At 35.4% G+C, this 23,427-nt stretch overlaps 1 protein-coding gene across 1 annotated transcript; it reads left to right on the forward strand.

The window, feature by feature from the left end:
* Positions 1 to 17,486: 17,486 nt before the first annotated feature.
* Positions 17,487 to 20,473, forward strand: LOC116121958 (calcium-transporting ATPase 12, plasma membrane-type-like). The gene has a single exon (XM_031407859.1). The coding sequence runs from the start codon at positions 17,612 to 17,614 to the stop codon at positions 20,471 to 20,473; it is 2,862 nt and encodes a 953-aa protein (XP_031263719.1). The 5' UTR covers positions 17,487 to 17,611.
* The last annotated feature ends 2,954 nt before the right edge of the window (positions 20,474 to 23,427 follow it).

The raw sequence follows: 23,427 nt of genomic DNA on the forward strand, positions 1-23,427 counted from the left end.
ATGAATAAATTACAATCTCATTTCTTATATTATAAGTTTTTTTTTTTTTTTTTTTTTTAAAGAATTCATGTACGTTGTTAACTTGTTATATGCATAGGTGCAAATAATTATAAACATATACAATCGTACCAGTCTGCCGATCATCAATAATTCAATATGATTACATCATTGATTTACTGATTTTGAAGTAAAGACAATCCGACCCATTTCCAAGACCACTTTTATTTACTTTTCCAATTATAATCCAATCACTATGGGTGTATTTGATTTATTATTTTAATAGATTTTGGGGATAATATTGGATAATTGAATATGGGAGTATTACGAGGTAAAATTTATAAAAAAACCTCATAAGTTTGCTAATTTAATAAATACCCCAATATATAAAAATATGTAAAATGACAAAAAGACCCCCACCATCTGCATGCCAGATTTCGGCCACCACCGTAGGAATCTGGCCAAAAAATTGCGTAACGACACATACCGGCTGGATCTAGCCGTATGGCATCGCTATGGCCTTTTCGGCCAGATCCACCACGGATCTGGCTGGAAAAGGCAAATCTACGGCCATATGTGGCAGTTGACGGCCAGAAAAAGACCAAAAAAGGCCATATGGCCATCGTTGTCAGTCAACGATGGCCAAGATTTGCCGTCACTGACGGCCAGATCCACTGTGGATCTGGCTGAAAAGGCCAGATCGGTGAATTACCGGCCAGTTCCAATCGGTAATTCACCGTGTAGCAGATTCCGGCTACCACCAACGGTAGTTGTCGGAATCTGGCAAGTATGGATCGCGGGGTGTTTTTGTTAATTTTTAAACTTTTTTCAGGGGGTATTTAATGAAATTAATAACCTTATGGGGTCTAAAAGTAATTAAAAAATAGGCTATATTTCTGGAATAATGTGTCAAACTTATTTTGGATACTATTAATTGGGAATATGGGCAGAAATAATAAGCCAAACGCACCCTATAATATTTTATTATTGTTTTTTTTTGTGATAATTCTAAAAGACTACCAATAAATATTGGCTCAATTTTTTTTACTCTCAAATGTTACTACAGTATATATATTTAGTTTTCAATAGCATTTAAAGAGAGATTTTAAAGAGTAAATGACTTTTTCCGACCCAAGGTTTACCTTAATGACACTTTCCCACCCAAAAAGTTTCAAAATATCATTTCCTCTCAACGTTTATATCTCGTTAATACCCAAAATACACTTCACTTCACAGCTGGCGTTCCGTGAGTTACAAAGAGCTAAGTAAGAGGGGTTTTGTAGAGTGAAGGTTGGTGGATCGAATGGTGGTAACTGATTGAATATTTGCCATCGAAAATCAGTTAAGAATAGGAAAACCTAGCTTTGCAATAACTGACAATCGGTGAGAAATCATGTGTGAAGTGAGAGGGGTTTCGTAGAAAGGAGACCTAAGGTTCAAATGGTGGTGATTGAGAGAATTTTCGTCATCAGAATTTGCCAAAATCGGTTTTGGATAATAACAGAATATTAACTTTGAATGGAAAAGTGGTATTTTAAAACTTTTTGGATGAAAAAGTGTCATTAAGGCAAACAGGTGGGAAAAAGTCGTTTACTCATATTTAAAAATATAAATGTGGTGTACTTAGTTTTGTGGATGCCCATAAATTATATGGTTGTTAAAACACATTTCCCATCCCAAAATGTATTGGTCTATTGTGTTTAGCATGTTGAATGAACCTGCATCGCGCTCATCTAGTATTAGGGTTGTGATTTTTAGCCTTTATTTATTTATTTTTTTTCAATAGTCCCCACTTTCTTTCTTTTTTCACTTTTGAGAAATTTAATCTTGAAGAAAATTACTATAAATAAAATTACAGGTTTTGACAAGTTTTAATTACTCATCTCAATAATTAAATACACTATTTTTAATCCCTTATCTAGACGATTATATCTATATGTTTAAAGTTGCGATAAATGAATCTTATGTTGGATTTCAAATTTGTAATGGGAAAGTCTAAACCGTAATATTATTATCCATCTAAAAGTACCCTAAGGGAAAAGTTAAAAAAAAAAAAAAAAAATTAGAATATTAAACCCATAAAAAATTGGACATGTATCTTCAATGAATTAAACCATAAGATTATGCATAGCGGAAAATGCAGAGTGAAAAAGCAAAGAANACTTTTTTTTTTTTTTTTTTTCACTTTTGAGAAATTTAATCTTGAAGAAAATTACTATAAATAAAATTACAGGTTTTGACAAGTTTTAATTATTCATCCCCATAATTAAATACACCAATTTTAATCCCTTATCTAGACAATTATATCTATATGTTTAAAGTTACAAGAAATGAATCTTATGTTGGATTTCAAATTTGTAATGTGAAAGTCTAAACCTTAATATTACTATCCATCTAAAAGTATCCTAAGGGAAAAGTTAAAAAATAAATAAATCAGAATATTAAACCCATAAAAAATTGGACATGTATCTTCAATGAATTAAACTAAGAGATTATGCATAGCGGAAAGTGCAGAGAGTGAAAAAGCAAAGAACAAAACTCAATGGGGCCATTTGGATCGGGGATATATAAGATAACAAAGGTAAACTTCGTTTATTTTGTAAGATTCTGGTGTTTGGTTTATAAGTAATAAAATATTACGGTAATATTTTATTGCAAATAGGGGCCGTTCGGATGAAGTTAATATTAGATAACTAGGGTAATATTTTTTTAAATTGAGCAAATGATGATGTTTAGTTAGTTTGTAAAAAATTATTCCTGAAATATTTTATGATCACAAACGGTAGCATTTGGGGGTTATATTGCCGGGAATCTTAATACCTTTTTTTTTGGGGGGGGTGGGGGGGTGGAGGGGAGTGTTTATTAAAACTTACTTACCCTTGGTAATACAATTTTGTTTCCCATGTTACCCCTAAATAATTGAGCATTTGGTCCAAATTAGCCTTATATTTGTTAACATTTACAAAACACCCAAGTCACTCAGTAGACACTTTTATCCTCATTTTTAAAATTTTTCGAACGACATTACCCTTGTTATTATCATTATTTACAGAAATGTCATTATACCTAAAACTAGCCACCGTTGACCGCTACTAGAGGTTCCCAAAAGACGCCATAATGGCGTACGACCGATCGTATATGGTTAGCCATGTGTCGGTGAGACTTTTTCCAACCGTGGATCAGAAAAGTGATCCATGGTCGGAAAAGGCCTGATCTGGCTATTTCACTGCCAAAGATGTGACCATGAAACAGCCGGCATTTCACAGCCAAAGACCTAGCCATTTCACGACCAGATTTGAGGCCGTGAAACAGCCAGATCTATGGCACTGCTAGCGTCACAGCTAGATCTGTGGCACTACCAGCGGCCGCCAGTGGTGGTGGCTGGCTACTGGTAGTGGCTTGGGGTGGGTAGGGGTGTTTTTGTTAGGTTTAAAACGTTTTTAGTTGCTAGGGTGTTTTTGCTAAATCTGAAAGGTTGGGGTTTAAAAGAAATAATTCAAAAAAAAAAATACTATTATATTAATATTTAAAAAGTTGGGCAATTTAATAATCTATATGACATACCCACAAATTTATCCTCACAACCAAACTTATTATTCACCAATTTATTCGAACCAACCAAACACATTTTCTAAACATTCTCAGTAATCTTCAAGGTGATTTTTTATTCCATTAATATAATATCCCCCCTTAATAAAACATTATATGATCTAAACGCCTCCATAGTGTTTATTGTTGGTAATGTGTGTGTGCGGGGGGAGGGGAGGGACGAATCTTATTATCTTGCTAGGGGATGTTATTAAAACATTACTAGGGCAATCTGATTTTTCTACCCATTTTGCCCTTAATTAAAAACCATTTTGGATACAATTGTCGTCAAATGTCTACCAAATAACAATTACCCAGTCCCCCTACATTTGAGAAATTAGATAAAACACCCCACCACAAAAAGTTTAAAAGTTAACAAAATATCCCTAGCCACCTAAGACCACCATCGGCGGTGACTCACCACCATCAACCGTCGGCGTCAGTCACCGTAATGGTGCACGATCGACTGGATTTGGCTGGTCGTGCGTCGATAAGACATTTTTCGGCCATGGATCTGTAATGACTTCTTTCCACTAGTATGCTTTAGAAAATATACGATGGAAACATACATACTTAGCATATGAAAAATAGTTGGGCCCAAATTTTCCATACTTATAAAATATAATTCTTTACGTATACCAAAATAGTATGTACAAAAACTTGAGCAACGGTGGACAGTGATGTCATTTCTCTTCGCTTTTTGACATCCATCCGACCGCTTCTCACCTATTTCCTGCAAAACATGGAAAAATAACGGGGTGAGCACAAAAAGGCTCAGTAAGTAAATCCTCTTCTCTTCTATCCACGCAACTTTCTCTTGATTCTTTCCTTACTTAATTCTTTTCTTCTTCATTCTTTCTTTGTTCTTTCTCTTTTCTTTCTCTGTTTCTAGCTCTCACTGTTCTTTTCTTTCTTTCCAATTCTTTCTGTTCTTTCTTTCTCTTTGTCCTTCCTTTCTTTCTATTCTTACTAACCATGATGGAAACCATGGTAGTATGCATGAATGCAATGCACATGCAATACTGCTTAGAAATGCATTTTCTTTCTTCTTTTCCATTTCTTATTCTGTTTCTTTTCTTTTATTTCTATGTTTTTCTTTCTTTTCTTGCTTGCTCAAGCTCGTCTTTTCTTTTCTTTTCTTGCATGCTCAAGCTTTCTCATTCTTTCTTATTATTTCTTATTCTTATTCTTATTCTTTCTTTTCTTTGCCGATTGAACTCGGTTGATGCATGGATTCGGAACCCTGGCCGTGTGAATGAGTACAATCCTCATCTACATGCACTCTTGCGGACTGTACAAATTCTTTCTTCTTCTTATGCCACTTAATTAAGGTGGCGTGCATGTAGAAAATTCTTCTTGGTACAACCCTTATCCACATACACTCTTACGGGTCGTACAAATTCTTCTTCTTCTTATGCCGCTCACTTAAGACGGCGTGTATGTAGGAATTCTTCTTCTTATCACCCACGGGTTCCCCATCAAAACAACATATTCTTTTCTCTTATTTAGCACTCTTCTTTCTTTATTCTTAGTGTTTTTCTTTCTTTTTCTTTATTCTTAAAGTTCTTTATTCTTTCTTTAAAGTTCTTATGTATTGCAAATATATGCATGTGGATGATTCATGTTTGTAATCTTTCTTAAGTGCAAGCATGGAATGCAAATATGTAATGTTGCGCAAAATAAGTTTCTCTACTTATGCACAAGCTTCTCTTAGGCATTTCATCAAACATCATGCATGCATACTTTAATTCTATTTTTGATATATCTCTACTTCTTTCTTTAACCATCCATTCATGGAGGCAAACTTCTCCACAATAAATCTAAACATAGCCAAGAAAAACACTTCAAATATTTCACTTAATTTCTTTCTACATGCAACCAAACTCCACTTGGTTGCCACAAACTCAACTCTACTTCTCATGGCTTAATTCTACTTATCAAAAGCCATCTACTCATCAACATCAACATTCTCAATAATCAATTACAAGCTCATAAGCAGAAACATGCATATCAAATCATTTAGTTGCTTAAATCTTAACTTAGGTTGAATTTACTTACCTTTGCTTTAGTTACTCCACTAGATCTCTTTGTCTTTGTTGGACTTGCTTCTTCTCTCAAATCCTCTTGATGCTTAAGATCAAATCCTTATAGAAATCCAACCAAAAGCCTTCAAATCAACCTTGGAAAATTGATGGAAAGATGTGGCGTGTGGGATAAAGCAAATGAGAGGGTTTGTGTGCTTGAACCCTTAATATCTCATATAACTAAGCCTTCTTTCTCATTATGCCTTTACACTTTCTTGGAAATTCCATCCTTATCCTTTAATTCTTTACAAATTCACCCCCATTCCAAAATCTTCTCCATGAAATTTTCTTACATTTCACTCCCCACTTTTCCTACTAAGTAGAGGTAGAATGGTCACTTCACCCCTATGGAAAATTCTCTTGAAACTTCACAAAGAAAATCAGCCAGATCTTCACCCCGATGAAAAAATACAAAGCCTACGTCGGTGCGGCGACGATTCTTCTTCGCCGTGGCGGAGTCTGCATTTCTCAAAATCCGCCAAGACTTCACCAAATTCAGGGCATCCAAGCAATTCTAACAACTTACAACCTTAACCAAGGGCAACCCAACAACAATAACACATATCAAGTAAACTTAGGGCCAACAAACAACATGAAAAAGGCAAATGAACATGAATCAAAGATGTACCTCGAAGTGGATGTTACAGGATCATAGATCCATGGCTAGAAACGGCCAAACCTAGCATTTTTATGGCCGTGAAACAACAACAGATTTGGCCGTGAAATGGTCATAGATTTGGCTATTTCTGGCCATGGATTTGTGATCCATGGCCATTTTCAGCTTTGCTGGAGCACGACTAGCCATATACGGCCAATCGTGGGCCATTCCGTCAACTACCAGTGGTGGTGGCTAGCTGCTGGTAACAGCTTGGGGTGGGTGTGGGTGATTTTGCTACAAATTAAAGTTTTATATGACTGAGGTGTTTTAGCAAAATGTCAAATGTAGGGGGTTAAAAGAAGTGATTCAAAAAATAATATTATGTTAATAATTAAAAAGAAGAGCAACTTAGTAATCTATATAACATACCCACCCATTTATCCTCCCAACCAAACATATTATTCACCAATTTATTCGAACCAGCCAAACACATTTTCTAAACATTCCCAGTAATTTTAAAGGTGTTCTTTCTTTCTGTTAATATAATATTCCCTTATAATAAAACATTATATGATCCAAACGCCCCCAATAGATAATTCTGTTTGTGTCAGGAAACTAAGTTTGGACTAATTATTTTGGAAAAGAGTGTAAAGAAAAGACTACCAAATATTTTAAGGGTATTTGTTATTTTTTATTTTTTGTATTAAGTGGGGTACAAAAATATTTAAAGTTAAATGAGGTGTACTAACTAATGGGGATATTGGTATGTACCAATCAATCTTACAAATTTTCTCTCACAACCCCTATGTGACAGCTCGCAATTGGGCAAGCAGGACTCATTGCGAGCAGGTGAGACCCATTTGTGAGCTGTCATATCAGGATTGTGAGAGAAAGTTTGTGAGATTAGGTTGTAAGTGTAATATTACCCCTAACATCACTTCTATTCTCATGTTAAAGAGTTGTGTTATTTAAGCCGTGTTAAATGTCCTTATAAACCTCATTATTTTTTTTTAATTATGAATATAATTTAAACTTATAAATACACCCTAACTTGTGTTCATGAATAAAATTTTTATGCTCTTTTATCACTTTATTTCAATTAACCAAAGTCTTTTGTTTTTTTTTTTTTTTAATGACCGAAGCTGTTCAAGCCAGCTTACGTGCATCTCAAGTAATCTCCCAAGACCCTGAAACTATCAGCTGGGTAAGAACTTCAATGGCCACCCCTATTAGCAATCGAGGAGGGACTCGAACTCAGAACTTCTTAAGTAATACACCCAAGAGTCTTTATCGAACCACTCAGTCACCCAAGGGTTGGTTAATTAACCAAAATCTCTAAGTGACCATATGTTTTAAAGAGAGATTAGAAAAATATATACATATGTATATACAATAAAACATCTATATGGTCATAATAGTGAGATCAAACTAATTTATTACTATAAGGAGGTTATAACTTAATAGATGTGTAGTTACAAAAATTAATATTTTGATTTCTTATTTTATAATTCATGTTTTAGTAGTATGTATTATGATTTCAATTAATTGTTTTAGTAGTATTGGTATTGGTATTAGTATTAGTATCACACAATTGTTCTATTCCTACCAATAGCTAGCACTTCCAAAATCCAGCTGTGTGATGCAGGCATTATTAGAAATTTCAAAGGTTGTTATAGTCAACATTTTAATCGCCTATTTTTTAAACGGATAAAAGATCATGTATTGGAACCAGAAAAGAAAAATATCCTTAATGGAATTGTAAATGTAGTTGTTGCATGGTCAATTGATGTGAAGCCACAGACAATTGCCAATTGTTTTAAGCACTGCAAAATTAGGACCCCTGGTGTTGATGAATTACAAATTACAAATGGAGTGGATGTGGAAAATAAAAGAGTCATTGCAGAATTGAGAGATCAAATTCAACAACTTCACTACACTAATCAAATGCATATTAATGTCTTCTTCGATCATCCAAATGAGCAACAAGTCGTATATGTTTTAACTGAAGAAGAAATCATTGCTGAATTAGACAAGAAGAGAAAAGAAATAATCTTGAGGATGATAGTATAAAAATACAAAAAGTTTCACATCATGAAGCTCTAAACATGCTTGAAAAGCTAGAAATATTTTGGTTTCAACAAGAAAATGTCTATGCTAGCGAATTATTTAATACCCGCAAGTTAAAAAATGTCGTAATAACTCTAAAGCATAAATAATTGTCTCAAACAACTTTAGATATATATTTTATTTCATTTAAACCTTTAATGTAACGTAGCATATTTTTTTTTTTTGCAATATAGAGATAATTATTATTATGTGGAGGCAACTTTCCTTAAGACGGGAATTAGAAAAATTATAACTTATTACAATATGAAATTTATTCTTATTTATAACTATCCCAAATTGGGATTATAATTTTTTATTACTATGTAGAGTTTATTCCTATATAGAGTATCACTATAGAGATGTTTTACTGTATAATAATTGATCTTGTAAGATGTAATCTTTAAAAGTGAAGAGCATTCATGGTCCTAGCTTGGAGATTTTTTTTTTTTTTTTATTTAATTGTAGTTGTGCGATTCCAAACTATAGAAAATGTCACTGACTTCGCATCCCTCCTCACCTATTATGCATCTTTTAGAATAGCCATGGTTTAGAATAGAACAGGAAGAGTATGTTCCTTTATGAATTTTGTGTTTTTGTTATCCGTTTTTCAGAATATAATTAGAATATTGAATATTATTAGAAAATATGATAAATGACAATGCGTCTCACATGTTTGTTTCAAAACTATATATGAAAATTTTAAAAATGAAATGCATTCAGGATGTTTTTTTGTGGAAACACAAAACAAAAAAATTAAAAATATGAAATTTACCACCTACACAACTAATAAACGCATGTTCAAATTACTATTTATTTTGTTCATTTCGAAGAGTTTGTTTCAAATATATCAATAACTGATTCATGTTTACAATATTGTATTTAAAATCTTGATGTGAAATTAAAATTTTTGTTTTAGGAGAGCGAAGAAAAAAATAAGAAAAGAAAAAAAAGGGTAAATGAATTTAAATTTTTTTTGTTTTATATTTAAAACGGGGTTTTATTTCTCTCATTCTCCTCCTTTTTCTCAGTTTTTGTTGATACAACTCTTTTAAAATGATAATATAACAACTAATGTAGTTGAGTTTTACAAAAAAGCAATATAGAATAGGACAATTTTGAAAATATTTATATGTATATAATATTTATGAGTTAATATTTAAAAATAATTTCAACTATATATGGGGTTTACAAATAAGGTGGGTAGGACTTATATATGGTCATTCTTTTTTTAAAGTCATAGCCTAGGTAGATTTTTAACCTTCAGTATCCTTCATTTTTTTTTTTTTTAACCTTAATGAAAATTATTAATAATACATAATAATTTCTAAATACCCTCGTAATCTATTTAATATTTTTCTTTTAATTTTTATTGTAATGCTTAGGGTGAAAAAGTGATTTTACGAAAAGATAGGGTGGAAAAATGTAATTCGACTGCAAAAAAAAATTAGATGCCGTTCCAAACAAGGAAAACATGTAGTTAACGTTGGAAACAACAAATAAAACATGAAGTTATGAAAAACAAAGTTTATGTAAAAGAATAATGCTCTACGCCTCTACCTCTATCTCTATGTACAAACGGAAAAATCAATGTCTGATTTTTTGTCCGTACGAAAGGCCCCCCTAAAATTTGAAAACCGAATAGCCGGTTAACAATCTTGATTGGTTACATAATACCCCCTCTAAATATTTAATTCCCTTAATATTGTTTCTTTATTTCACCATTCAGGACACCATTTATTCTTTACTTTCAATTATTAATTTATATATCGTAAACTAATTTTTCTTCTAATTTTTATTTTATTTCATAAAACTACTATCACAATGCGNATATATTAAATAAAAAATAATAATATTATATATTATATATTAAATAAAAAATAATAATATTTTTAATGTATCGTTAGTAGTGGTCAATGGATATATATGAATGTCTAATTTTTACTTGGATATGTATTATTTATATTTACAATTTAATTTAGGAAAAAATAAAAAAAATAAGTTTTATAAAAAAAAGGGAAAACTGGTTCAAAACCGGTTAACCGAAAAATCGGTTTTCCCTTCAAACCGGTTCAGTTTTCCCGAACCGAAAAACCGGTTCGGTTCAAAAAAGCGGTTAACCGGTTCGGTTAACCGCTTTTGAACACCCCTAGTTTGGTGGGGAGATCGGAGTCATGCGACCACGGAGGAGATGGGTTGGGGAGGTGCAACAAGGATGGGGAAAGGGTAATGAAAACGATGTATTTATTTGTTAGATTTGACTAACCGAAAATGGAAGAATCAGAGTAATACTATATTGACAAATCATTCTCACTAACTTTCTCTTACAAATGCAACATATTAGTTTGTAATTGGTCAGCTCGCAATGAGTCCCGCATGACCAAATGCGAGCTGCCACGTCGTGTTTGTGAGAGAAAGTTGTGAGAAGTGTTTATCAACCTATCTTTATTCGGAAGAATAAATATATTCTTTGTCTCATAATTTATATTGCTAGGATATATAAATTGGGTCCTGTCTTTTATATAAAAATTTTAAAATTTGGAATAATTTTTTTTTATTTCTCTCATTATATATTTTTCTTCTCTCTCTTAAAACAAAAACTTTCATTTTAAATGAATATTTTAAACATAAAATTACAAATAGAAATAAAAAAATTTATATACTTAAAACAAACTTTTCGAGATGAACAAAATAAGTTGTATTTTGAAAAGGTTTTATTGATTGTGTAAGTATATATATATACTTACACAATATGTATATATATATATTGTATTTTAAGATAATCATGGTAAATCAGTTATCATTTTTTGCGTTATAAAAATATTGTTTCAGACAAACATGTCGAATGCATTTTCATTTTTTGCAATTTCTGATCATTTTCAAAATTTTCAAAAAGAGTGAATGACAATCTCCCACCCAAGGTTTTTCATAATTATATTTTCCCACCTATAAACTTTGAGAAAAACAATTTCTTAGATATCATCAATCTCCGTCAATGGAATCTGCTACCTGCTTGACAGGGGTAAAACTATGAAAACACTATAATACCATTTACTATTTAACTTTATAATTTTTAACAAGACTGATTAACATTTTCCCACCAAACTTTATTAAATGTATTTTTCACCTTTAGTTTGGTTTATATTGATTTTGGGTTGATAACATTGATACAATTTTTAATGTTTGGACAATCGTGTTTCTTGTGTTTTAATCCCTCTAAATAAACTAGGCGGTAGGCAACTTCAATTATATTAATTGGACTTTGAAGATTCCTTTTTTTTTTTTTTTCCACCATTTTTCAACGTTTAGCCTTGTTGTTTAAATATAGACAAGCAGGGGTGAGCACCATGGAAAAGTTTCAGTAAAATTAAGGCCGAATGACATGCACCCACCCATAGTTTATTGTAAAGACAAGTTGGTACCAAAACGTTTGAATATGACAAGCACCTACTTTCTGTTAATATTTTCGTTAAATTAAACTGTAAAAGGGTTAGATAGTAAATTCAAAAACAAATAAAGGGTGATTATGTCATTTCATCCCTTTCTTTGCAGTTAAAACTACCTTTCTTCTCTAACTCTCCATCTTCCACCTTTCTTCTTCCAAGCCGTCGTCGCCGCCATTCTTGCAGGCTTTACCTTTTCAGTTGATCTCACCTCCCATCACCATCCTCCTCCATCCCTAGCCAGAACTGACCCATTTTTTTCCGGAATTTCCTCTTTCTCGTGACACATCTTCACCTTAGCGACAGCTGGATCAAGCCAGAGCTAGCCGGATTCTGGCGTCGATGGATGCTGCCCTCACTCCCATTTGAATCCCCACATCACCTTCTCCAAAACCCATGTCCCTTTCACCTCGATTTCCCCGGCCATTTCCCTGCTTGTGTGATTATGTTTGTTATTGTTGTTGGGTTTGTTCATGGCCAGAGTTCAAATTTAGTGCCAATTTTCACCCTTCGGTGCAAATGGGTTTTTTGAAGCTGCAACTGTAGTTTATTGGTCTTATACTGGTTTTGACATGGTGGCAACTATGGCTGAAGAGACTAAGCGTCCTGCAAAGGATATACCGATTGGTTTGGTTGGTTCAATGTCTATGATTACTGTGATTTATTGTTTGATGGCTTTGGCATTGACCATGGTGGTAAAGTATACCCAAATTGATATAAATGCTGCATACTCAGTTGCTTTTGAACAAATTGGCATGAAATGGGCTAAGTATTTGGTGAGTGTTTCCCCGACCATTTCCCTGTAGCCGACCAAAAATTTTCTGCTTTTGAAAACGTCCAGCCTTGTTTGTTTTTTTTTTTCAACTGAATATGAAATTACCACATTACCCTCCAGCTGACGAAATTCATTAACAAAACCTAACGAAAGTGTGTATCATTCCTAAACTTTCTGAGTATTAAATTGTCTTTACGGCAAACTATGAGTGAGTGCATGTCGTTCAGCCTAAAATTAAAGCAGTCATTTGGCTCCGTGTGCTTCCTTTAGCTGGTAGTCTTTATTGGAGCAGATTATGTAATTCAGTTTATAGTTATTAGTTACTGTTACTTTAGTTTGTTAACTCAACTCCAGTTAATTAACTGGTAAGTAGAGTTTAAAGACATTACTTAAATACACAGATTTGACTTTTGAGTCTTCTCCGTAAACTGAATGAAATAAAGATTGCAATCTTCTTCTCTGTTTCTTGAATTTTATCAGTCTTCAGTTTCTTCATCCTAAAGAAATCATGTCTGACATTAAAATCCCGCTTTATGATTGTGGCACATTAGGGTTTAACATTACCACCACAACGCTCACCAAAGCTCAGAAGTCAGAAGCGATGGCGTCTTGCTTACTGGATCATCTATTCTTTCTCTAATACCCAAAAGTCAAAATGATTCTGAGATATTGCAGAATCCTCGTTACGAACGCTTCTTAACGTAATGCCAAGGTATGATTAATTTAACGTGTTTTTGGAGAATTTTATTGTCTTATTGAATGAGATTTACATGCGTTTAGAGTAGCTAGATTCTTGAATTATGAAATCTTAACGACAAAGAATTGATTGTGGTGGAGGCTTTTAGTCCTAGGTGAAACTAAAATTCAAGTTTTTTTAAGTACATCTAGTAGTGTTCTGCAGTGTTTGTTTTTCTGATTTGAGGTTACCTTGAATGTGCTTGTCTCATGTTTTGTAGTTGTTTTTTTTTTTTTTTTTTTGCAGTTCTTGGTTACAAATTAACAGTGTGTTTTTTTTAATGATAAGAGAATACTAACAAGGTGCTGGAGTAAAGCACAACGACTTATAGGAGTAAACAACTAACCTATTTGGTACCAATTTCTTTAAATTAGATAGTAATTTGAGCTTTTGCTAGTAATCTTTTAATTTGTATTAAATTTGACCCAATGTCATTTTACTTATAATTCCAAAGAGTTAATTACATTGCTGGGGTGAACGGTTCCGAGTACCCTGCATTTTTCAGGAGAATCGAAACTGGAACTGCACAGTGCAGGTTCCCCAAAAAAGGAACTAGAACTTGAAATGCAGGTTCCGATTCCTTGCTCGAGTATCTTATAAAAAATTAATTACCCCCTATTAGTTTAAAAAATAACAAAAATACCTTAAAAGTTTACAAATACACCCCTAACAAATTAAGAAAACCTACATTTAGTAGTTTTCAACTTTTGATTACTCATTCATTTGTATTCAATGTGACTTATAAATCCTCTAATCTCTAGGCAATACTTGAGTTCAATCAATTCATCACAATTCACATAAAATTTCTCAATCAAAACCAAAACACAAACAGGTTCGAAGCAGGTTCCAAGCCGGGTACTTGTTTCAAGTTTTTTTCCTAGGTTCCGATAAAATAGACTGGAATCAAAATCATACCGTGTCAGTTCCAATAAAATGGAATCGGAATCTACCCGCATAATATCGATTCTGGATAGGTTTCGGTTTCAGTTCTACCCGCAGGTTTCGGTTCTACTTGTTACCCGTGCTCACCCGTAATTGCCATCGTTGAAGTTTGGTGCAAGATAATTTTATTTCTCCAATTCTAAGAAATCTCGAAACATGTTTCTGAATTACAACGTAATATTGTTCATGTTCCACACTACAAAATACAAAGCAAGATCCTAAATTAATATTTCTTGAAGAACACGAGGTTCAAGTTGTCAAATTGATTTAAGGTTGAGGATGGAATTGAAAGTCCAAATCCTTATCATTGATATTCGACACAACTTGAAATACTTATAAAATTGCTGACACGACACATTAGATGGACCCCAGCACACGTTTTTGGAAAAAGAAAATTCGGAGTATAAACGTGGTCTTTGTATTTTTACGTTGTGGTCTTTGTATTTTTGCTGTGGTCATAAACACCCCGGCAATAATGGCTATTTTCAAATGGCTCATCCAATCGGAAACAAAAATGGTGTCATAGCAGAGAAAGTAATTCCAATAATTAATTCCTCACATAAGCTGCTGGGAAATTGCAGTGACAACTACTGAAATGAAATTTTCATTTTTCACTTTGGCATGCTTTTTTTTTTTTCCATGGAAGAACTTGCATAGTTCTTTCCTCTCCTCCTGACTCGCCAACACGGGAAAAACACATCAAAGTTTTCAATAGTGTTTGAGATGATCAAAATCCTCTGAACAAAGGTTTTTGTGGGCTCACGGTTTCGTGCATATCATGTATGGAAATGTTGCTTTAGTTCATTGCCTTTTCACCTTTTTTCTTTTTGTGTTATAATACTTCGAGTCTTTGACGGGCCAACGTGAAATGAGAGAAAATGAATTTTATTTATTTATTCTTTCTTTCTTTCTTTCTTATCATTCTTAGACTTTCGGTTTCCTTGGGAGAATGGAATTAGTGAGAAAAATAAAGAAGAGTAAAAGATGGGTTGTTTTCTTAAGATTGTTTTATTTTTTTCTATTCTATTTAACTTTGTTTTTTTTTCTAAACAATGGGCTTATTTCATACATCCATTAGGGGGATCATTTAATTTTAGCACACCTAAGATTTTTTGAAATTATTAAAATCCTCCTGAGACTTGAGATTTTTAATAATTTAAGAGGGTATTAATTATTATCTCTATAATTTAAATAAATTATTTCAGGTTATTGATAAGTTTCATCTTAGCTTATTTGTATTAGGGTTTATATAATTTGCAGTTATATTTGTTTTATCTTTTTTTTATTTTTTATTTTTACTGAGGGTATTCGGGCCAGTTTATATGCACCTCAACTAATCTCTTGAGACCTTGAAACTATCGGTTAGGTAAGAGTTCTAGTGACTATCTTTATTAGTAACCGAGAAGGGACTCGAATTCAAGGCTTCTTGAAGAATACACCAAAGAGTTCCTATCGAGCTACTCGGTCGTCTAGAGATAGTTAAATATTTGTTTTATCCTTTTAATCATATATGTTTTAGAATAGAAAAAGGGGTCAATTAATTATTAAAGGAAGTATGGCTGATTTTTTAACGAGCTCTTGGGTTCCCTCCCATTTTATTATGGGCTTTATGTTTAGTCGTAACAAGTGACCATGTTGAAGTACATTCCGAACATAATCCATGTTCTTCGGCTAAAAGTAGCAGATGGCTGGGCTAAAATGCTCATGGTGTCAGTTGGGATGAACACTGCATGGGGTGAAATGATGAGCTCACTATGCTGTAATTCAAATGAAAGACTCCATTACAAGCTCGGCTTGACAGACGAACCTCCTCCATTAATTAGAAAGGAAGATTTTTTGGTAGCTTTCTTAGTTCTTGTATATCTATTAGCTTATTTTTGAACTGGGAAAACAAAATATGAGATTGGAAATAAGGAGTACAATGGCTAATCAGGCAATGGTAATTAAGGAAACTTTCCACTTGCCAGACAATGGGCTCAGCCACAGTTATTTGTACTTACAAAACAAGTATCTTGACATTAAATAAGATAAAATTTACTAAATTTCGGCATGGCCAAGAATCCGTAGAACATGAAGCTTGTAAAGTAGTTTCCAAAAATACTCGGGGACTATGTTTCACCAAGCAGTTGGTTTGAGCACAACTGCTAGTGTTTGCAAACCAGCTGTTTCAGGATCTGTTCCTGAATTTTCTGGTAGTCCAAGTGAAAAAGCAATTATTTCCTAGACTATTTTGGAATTTGGTATGAACATGGCAATAGTGAAGCAAAGCTACAACATCATCCAGTTTGACACCTTCTACTCTCAGAAAAAATGACACAATTCGCACACAGTGGAAAGGGGCCGCTGAGTTAATTCTAGCGATGTGTTGTCGTTATTATGAGAATAATGGTATCAACTAAGACCACAAATGAAGACGAAAGGAGCAAAATGAAGATCACTGGGGACAATGTTTTCACAGCAAAAGCTATAGCTACAGAATGTGGAATACTAAGGTAGAATCACCAAGTGAATAGTAAGGAAGTGGTAGAAGGAATAGAATTTCATAACTACACAGATGAAGATAGAATAGTCTTCATTTGACAAACTTTTTAGGTGTTTGAAACAGAAACGTCATGTGATTGTAGTCACTGAAGATGGTGTGAATGATGGTGGCATGAAAACATTGACGTAATCAGAAAAGTCGTCGAGACTTAAAAAGACTTCTAGAAAGGGAATGCATGAAAGCATTGATATAGCCTGAGGGAGACCAATGAAATTTTTGTTTCGGAAAAAAGCCGAAGCCATTTGGTGTTGGAAACAAAATAAATAAGTAAATAAATGAATCTGGAATAAATTCTAAGATAAAACACAAATCGTTGCCATTAAGTATCATAATAAATTGTCATAACTCATAATTAGTTTGGAAAAATGATTTCAACGCTGACATTGCTACGACTTTGACATTAGAGGATTTGTAGACAAGCATTGTGAGCCCTGAGCACCATAGAAAAGTTTTACAAAACTAAAAGCACCATAGCTGATATTCTCCACTCTCCAGTTTCTTCATCCTAAAGAAATCATGTCTGACAGTAAAATCCCGCATTATGATTATGGTGGCACATTACTGTTCAACATTACCACCACCACGCTCACCAAAGCTCAGAAGCGATGGCGTCTTGCTTACTGGAGTATCTATTCTTATCGGCTATGCTTTCTCTAGTACCCAAAATTCAAAATGATTCTGACATATTGCAGAATCCTCGTTACATTGCTCTTGATTTGCAGCCTAGCAGTTCCCACGATGAGGTTAAGTAAGTTGTGTCCTACTCCATTGACCCCCATGTTGATGGCAAGAAGCTGACAGAGATGGTGAAGAATAAAGATTTGCTTTCTCTTCGCCTTCTTGGAGGAGTTGAAGGTGTGGCCACGGCTCTTGGGACAAATCCCGAAAAGGGAATCAACGGTGACAATGAAGATATTAGTAAGAGGTCTCAACTTTTTGGCAGTAATACTTATCATAGGCCACCTCCAAAAGGCTTTATATATTTTGTTATGGGTGCTTTTAAAGATACCACCATTCTTATCCTTCTTGTGTGTGCTGCTCTGGCTCTTGGTTTCGGCATTAAAGAGCATGGGGTGGAAGAAGGTTGGTATGAAGGTGGAAGTATTTTTGTAGCTGTGTTTCTGGTTGTTGTTGTGTCAGCTCTCAGCAACTACAGACAAGCAACTCAATTTGATAAGCTATCAAAAATAAGTAAAAATATCAAAGTTGAAGTTGTTAGAGACGCTCGTAGTCAACAAATCTCCATATTTGAACTTGTGGTTGGAGATGCTGTGTTCCTGAAGATTGGTGATCAGATTCCTGCAGATGGCTTGTTCTTGGATGGATATTCTTTGCAAGTAGATGAGTCGAGTAGCACAGGAGATAGTGATCATGTTGAAGTTGATTCCGAACATAATCCTTTCTTGTTCTCCAGATCAAAAGTAGAAGATGGATGTGCTCAAATGCTTGTCGTGTCTGTCGGGATGAACACGCAATGGGGTGAAATGATGAGCTCAATATCCGGTGATTCAAATGAAAGAACTCCATTACAAGCTTGGCTTGACAGACTAACTTCCTCTATCTGGAGGGAAGGCCTTTTACAAGCACTTGTTGTTCTTGTCTTTCTATTAGTTCGCTATTTTAGCGGCAAAACAAAAGATGAGCACGGAAAGAAGTATAATGGTAGTAAAACAGATTTTGGTGATGTTTTCAATTCTGTCGCTCATATTGTTGGAACTCCAGCTAGCATTTTGGTAGCGGCCATCCCAGTGGGCTTACCGTTGGCTATAACTCTCACACTTGCTTTTTCAATGAAGAGAATGATGGCGGCTCAGGCAATGGTAAGAAAACTTTCGGCTTGCGAAACAATGGGCTCAGCCACTGTTATTTGTACAGATAAAACAGGCACACTGACATTAAATCAGATGAAAGTTACAAAATTTTGGCTTGGCCAAGAACCCATTGAAGAAGAATCTTATAATGTAGTTGCTTCAGATATTCGTGAACTATTTTACCAAGCAGTTGGTTTGAATACAACCAGTAGTGTTTCCAAACCTGTTTCGGGATCTGTACCTGAATTTTCTGGTAGTCCAACCGAGAAAGCCATTCTTTCATGGGCTGTTCAGGAATTGGGTATGGACATGGAAAAAGTGAATCAAAGATACACCATTCTCCAGTTTGAAACCTTTAACTCAGCGAAGAAACAAAGCGGGGTTTCAATTAGGAAAAAAGCTGATAACAAAATTCATGTACACTGGAAAGGAGCTGCTGAGATGATCCTAGCTATGTGTTCACATTATTATGAGAGCAATGGGATCGTAAAGACTATGGATGAAGATGAGAAGAGGAAAATGGAAAATATAATCCATGGAATGGCAGCAAGTAGCTTGAGATGCATTGCCTTTGCTCACAAGCGAATTTCAGAAGAAGAATTGGAGTACAATGAAGACAGGAAGACCCATCTAAAGCTGAAAGAAGATGGCTTGACCTTCTTGGGAATCGTTGGTCTCAAGGATCCATGTCGACAAGGGGTCAAGGAAGCCGTGAAAAATTGCAAATTAGCCGGTGTGGACATCAAAATGATCACTAGGGACAATATCTACACGGCAAAATCTATAGCCACAGAGTGTGGAATACTAAAGTGGGATAACCAAGTTGAAAGAGGGGAGGTGGTAGAAGGCAGAGAATTTCGTAACTATACAGATGAAGAGAGAATAGAGAAGGTGGACAAGATAAGGGTGATGGCAAGGTCTTCTCCATCTGACAGACTTTTAATGGTACAATGCTTGAAACAGAAAGGTCATGTAGTTGCAGTCACTGGAGATGGCACGAACGATGCCCCTGCACTGAAGGAAGCTGATATAGGACTTTCCATGGGAATTCAAGGCACAGAGGTAGCCAAGGAAAGCTCAGATATCGTCATATTAGATGATAACTTCACTTCCGTGGTAACATTACTACGGTGGGGAAGATGTGTTCATAAGAACATCCAAAAATTCCTTCAGTTTCAACTGACTCTTAATGTTGCAGCTCTGTTCATCAACTTTATTTCAGCTGTTTCTCATGGTGAGGTTCCCCTAAAAGTAGTTCAATGGTTGTGGGTGAACCTCATGATGAGCCCACTAGGAGCTCTAGCACTGGCTACAGAGAGGTCAAGTAACGAGTTAATGAGGAGATCTCCCTTGGGCCGTAAAGAACCCATAATAACGAACATTATGTGGAGGAATATTTTACTACCAGCCGTATATCAGATAGCAGTTGTATTGACTTTACAATGGAAGGGCGAGACCATCTTTGGAGTGAGTCCTGAGGTAAATAATACAATGATTTTCAATATTTTTGTTCTTTGCCAAGTTTTTAATGAGTTCAATGCAAGGAAGTTGGAGAAAAAGAACGTATTTGAAGGCATTCACAAGAACCGATTGTTCCTTGGAGTTGTGGGAATAACTATATTTTTTCATGTGGCGATGTTTGAGTTCCTAAAGAAGTTTGTTGACACAGAGAGATTGAATTGGAAGAAATGGGTGTATTCTACTGTAATAGCAGCCGTCACATGGCCAATTGGGTGCATGATGAATTTGATATCTGTTGTAGAGCGGCCTTTCTCTCCTCAATCGGAAGGGGAAATGGATCCCACCGGTTTTAAATCATGCATCCAGTTACTTTTGTCTCTGGTAGGGATGTGAAGTTGACATGGCGCGAACAATACGGCATACTTGAACATCTTCATCCCTCAGTGGCATAAGATGGAGCGTATCTTTCTTTTTGATAAACCAAAAGATGAAAAAGGGCTCCGTCCTGAGGAACTTGAAAATGAAATTCTTCTCATCTATGTTTACATCAATTCAGAAACTTGCTAGCACATTTCAGAATAGTGTATCATTATGCATACATGGCATAGAATTGTGGTATAATTATCTTTGTGTTGAGATTGTTAATTTTGATGGTCTAGTAGTCCTAATAAGAAGTCAACGGCTCTCTTTTATACGGTTTCAAAGTTTTAAAATTAAATGTTTTTTTTTATGAGATGTCATAAATTTCTGTCCTTCAATTTTTTTTTTAATTTCAAAATAGTTAACATTTTATTATTTTCAATTATATTATATACCCCTACCATTTTATTCTTAAAACAAATTTTTTGATAATGGTTATGTGTGATTTTTCCATCAAGCTTGGAAACGTTAGAGGTCAACAAGGTTATAGCCCGATTCAGATTCTGTTCGACTCAATCGATTGTTCGATGTCGAGATGTAGTTCAACCTCAGCATAAGTTAGTTGTGAACAATCTCGACAGTTGTTCAACCAGCTCACAGATAACCTCAAATCTCAGATATCTCGGAGATAATCAGATCGACAGCAATCTTGGTGCAATCTTAGTGCTCAACCGCAAAAATATCGGAGTTGCATTTCAATCTTAATTGTAATCCCTTTGTTTTCGCTTTTTAATTTGTACAAAATCTGTATGTAAACCTCCTCCAATGAGGAAAAAAGGGTTAGCAAATTTTTCTAGGAATATTATTGTAAGCTCTCACAGCAAATACAAAAACAGTGGATGTAGGCTCCAGAGTTTTACTCGTCAAACTACTTTAAAAACTCTCTTGTGTCATTTTCATTACTGGTTTTTACACACATTGCTGGATTTCATTAAATCACGCATATATCAGTTCCGATTCCGTCAAGGTTAATCGGATCACTCTAGTTGGTGCAAAATCTTGTATCAACAATAATCAAATTGAAAGTTCAGAAAAAATTAAAGTTAAAAAAAATTCTTACAAAGTATTCTAAAAGTAGAGTGGTTTTCCGGTTTGTTCTGGGGGGAAGACGAAGATAGGAGATTTTCTTCGGCTTGGGTCAAGAAAGAGCTGAATCGGACAAGGTCTGAGTCGAGTGAAGTTTATCTTTGAGCAACCGGGTAGTGCCGAGGTGGGTGGAGATTGAAGACAATGAAACGAAGTAGTGATGTCTGGAGGGAATGAGTATAAGGACGCACTGACCATGGTGGTGATCCCGGAAGGTGACTAGGCAGTCTTATTGGGGGGTGAGTGTTGCCTTTCATCCCGGTAATGGGCTGAGCAGTCACGGTGCAGAGCGGAGTGACGATGAGTCGACTGATGAAGGGTTTAGTGGCGAGTCTGAGTGGGAAGATACCACCAACATGGGCCGAGCTGATGGTAGTGAGATCCTCTAGACTAGTGGCCCTGATGGGGACGAGCAAAACAGTCATGAAGTAGGGATGTTAGCTGATAATCTTTCATCTCGGATTGAACAGGTGGAGCTTAGGAAGCTTAGATATATGTCCAAGATACCTGTTTTCATTGAGATGAGGGTGCCGATTTGGCATGAAAGAGTTGACTGCTTCGTGCCAGGTTGGATTAGTATCTATGAGCAGACTTTGGTAGAGGGGATACGCTTCCTTATTCCTCGACTGGTGTGTGAAGTGCTAAGCCACTATGGTATCACCTCGAGCCAGCTAATGCCAAACGTCTGGCAATTGCTCATGTCGATCGAATGCTTAAGTGCTTGGCTCGAAGTAGAGTTCAGGGCAATGGATCTGTTTTATTCATATTATTTGAAAGAGCATGATAAGGAAAGGGGTTGGTACCTTTTCATGCTTCGGCATGGCTGGAGGCATTTGGTAACTGGGTTGAAGACTTGCGATAAAAAGTGGAAAGACGGGTATTTTTTTGTCAGGGGTGAGTTGGTCTTCAAGGCAGGCGGAGTCGAGGGCCTTCCCTTGTTTTGGCAGACGACAGGTGATGAGGCTTGGTTTTAGTTGTAAGTGTTGGAGTACTGAATCTCATTGTTTTTTTTTTTTCAGATTTGAACTATAATAGACACTTACCAGGTTTTCGCGCTGAAGAGAAGAGCTGAGCGATTCTCGCTTTGTCGGAAGAGGAGAGGAACTACTACCAAGTGTTAAGTGAGGCGAATCTGCGAAGAAACCCTTTGTGGAGTCAGGTCCTAGAGGTGCAAGAAGGTACACTTGTTCCACTCGGGCATCTGTTGCTATATGTCTTGTCAGCTCGGTATAGCAATCTTATCATCTTTGGCAGATCCGTTCGCCACCCACTAACCATTAAAGAATTGTGCCTTATAGAAGAGAGGATGTCGAGCGAGTTCAAAGTGCCTTCAGTGAAGGAGACAAAAGGAGAAGCGTCGAACAGAATTGGCGCGAAAGCGAAGAATGATAGAATCGGGCGGGAGCTCATCGACTCCAACGGAAACAACTCCGAGTCAAGTCCCTCAGCCCATGCAAGAGGTGTTGCCGAGGGCTACCATGGTGGTGCTGAATGACGATAACATAAAGATCGTCATCCCGTTTGACGCTTTGGCTTACTCCAATACATTTTTCATGGGGGCCGTGGTGATTCGTTCCTTTTCCCTCAGGATAAGCGCCAACTTGGGTGGCTTGGTGAGTCGTAAGTGGCCGAGTGGACAATGGCTCGACTTTTTCAGGTGATTGATCCCATTCTTTTGCGCCGCTTACCCCTTTTTTACTTGGTCTAATTCGTTTACCATTTCGCTTGCAGGCCTTTTCTGGAGGTGCTCATCTCCAGAAGTTAGTTAATTTGCAAGATCAAAGGAATAAGGAATTGGAACAACTTAACAAGGAGCTCGCCAATGTTGCCTTTGAGCTGGA

Source organism: Pistacia vera, unplaced genomic scaffold, assembly GCF_008641045.1.
Source record: "Pistacia vera cultivar Batoury unplaced genomic scaffold, PisVer_v2 Contig1290, whole genome shotgun sequence".
Classification (NCBI taxonomy): domain Eukaryota; kingdom Viridiplantae; phylum Streptophyta; class Magnoliopsida; order Sapindales; family Anacardiaceae; genus Pistacia; species Pistacia vera.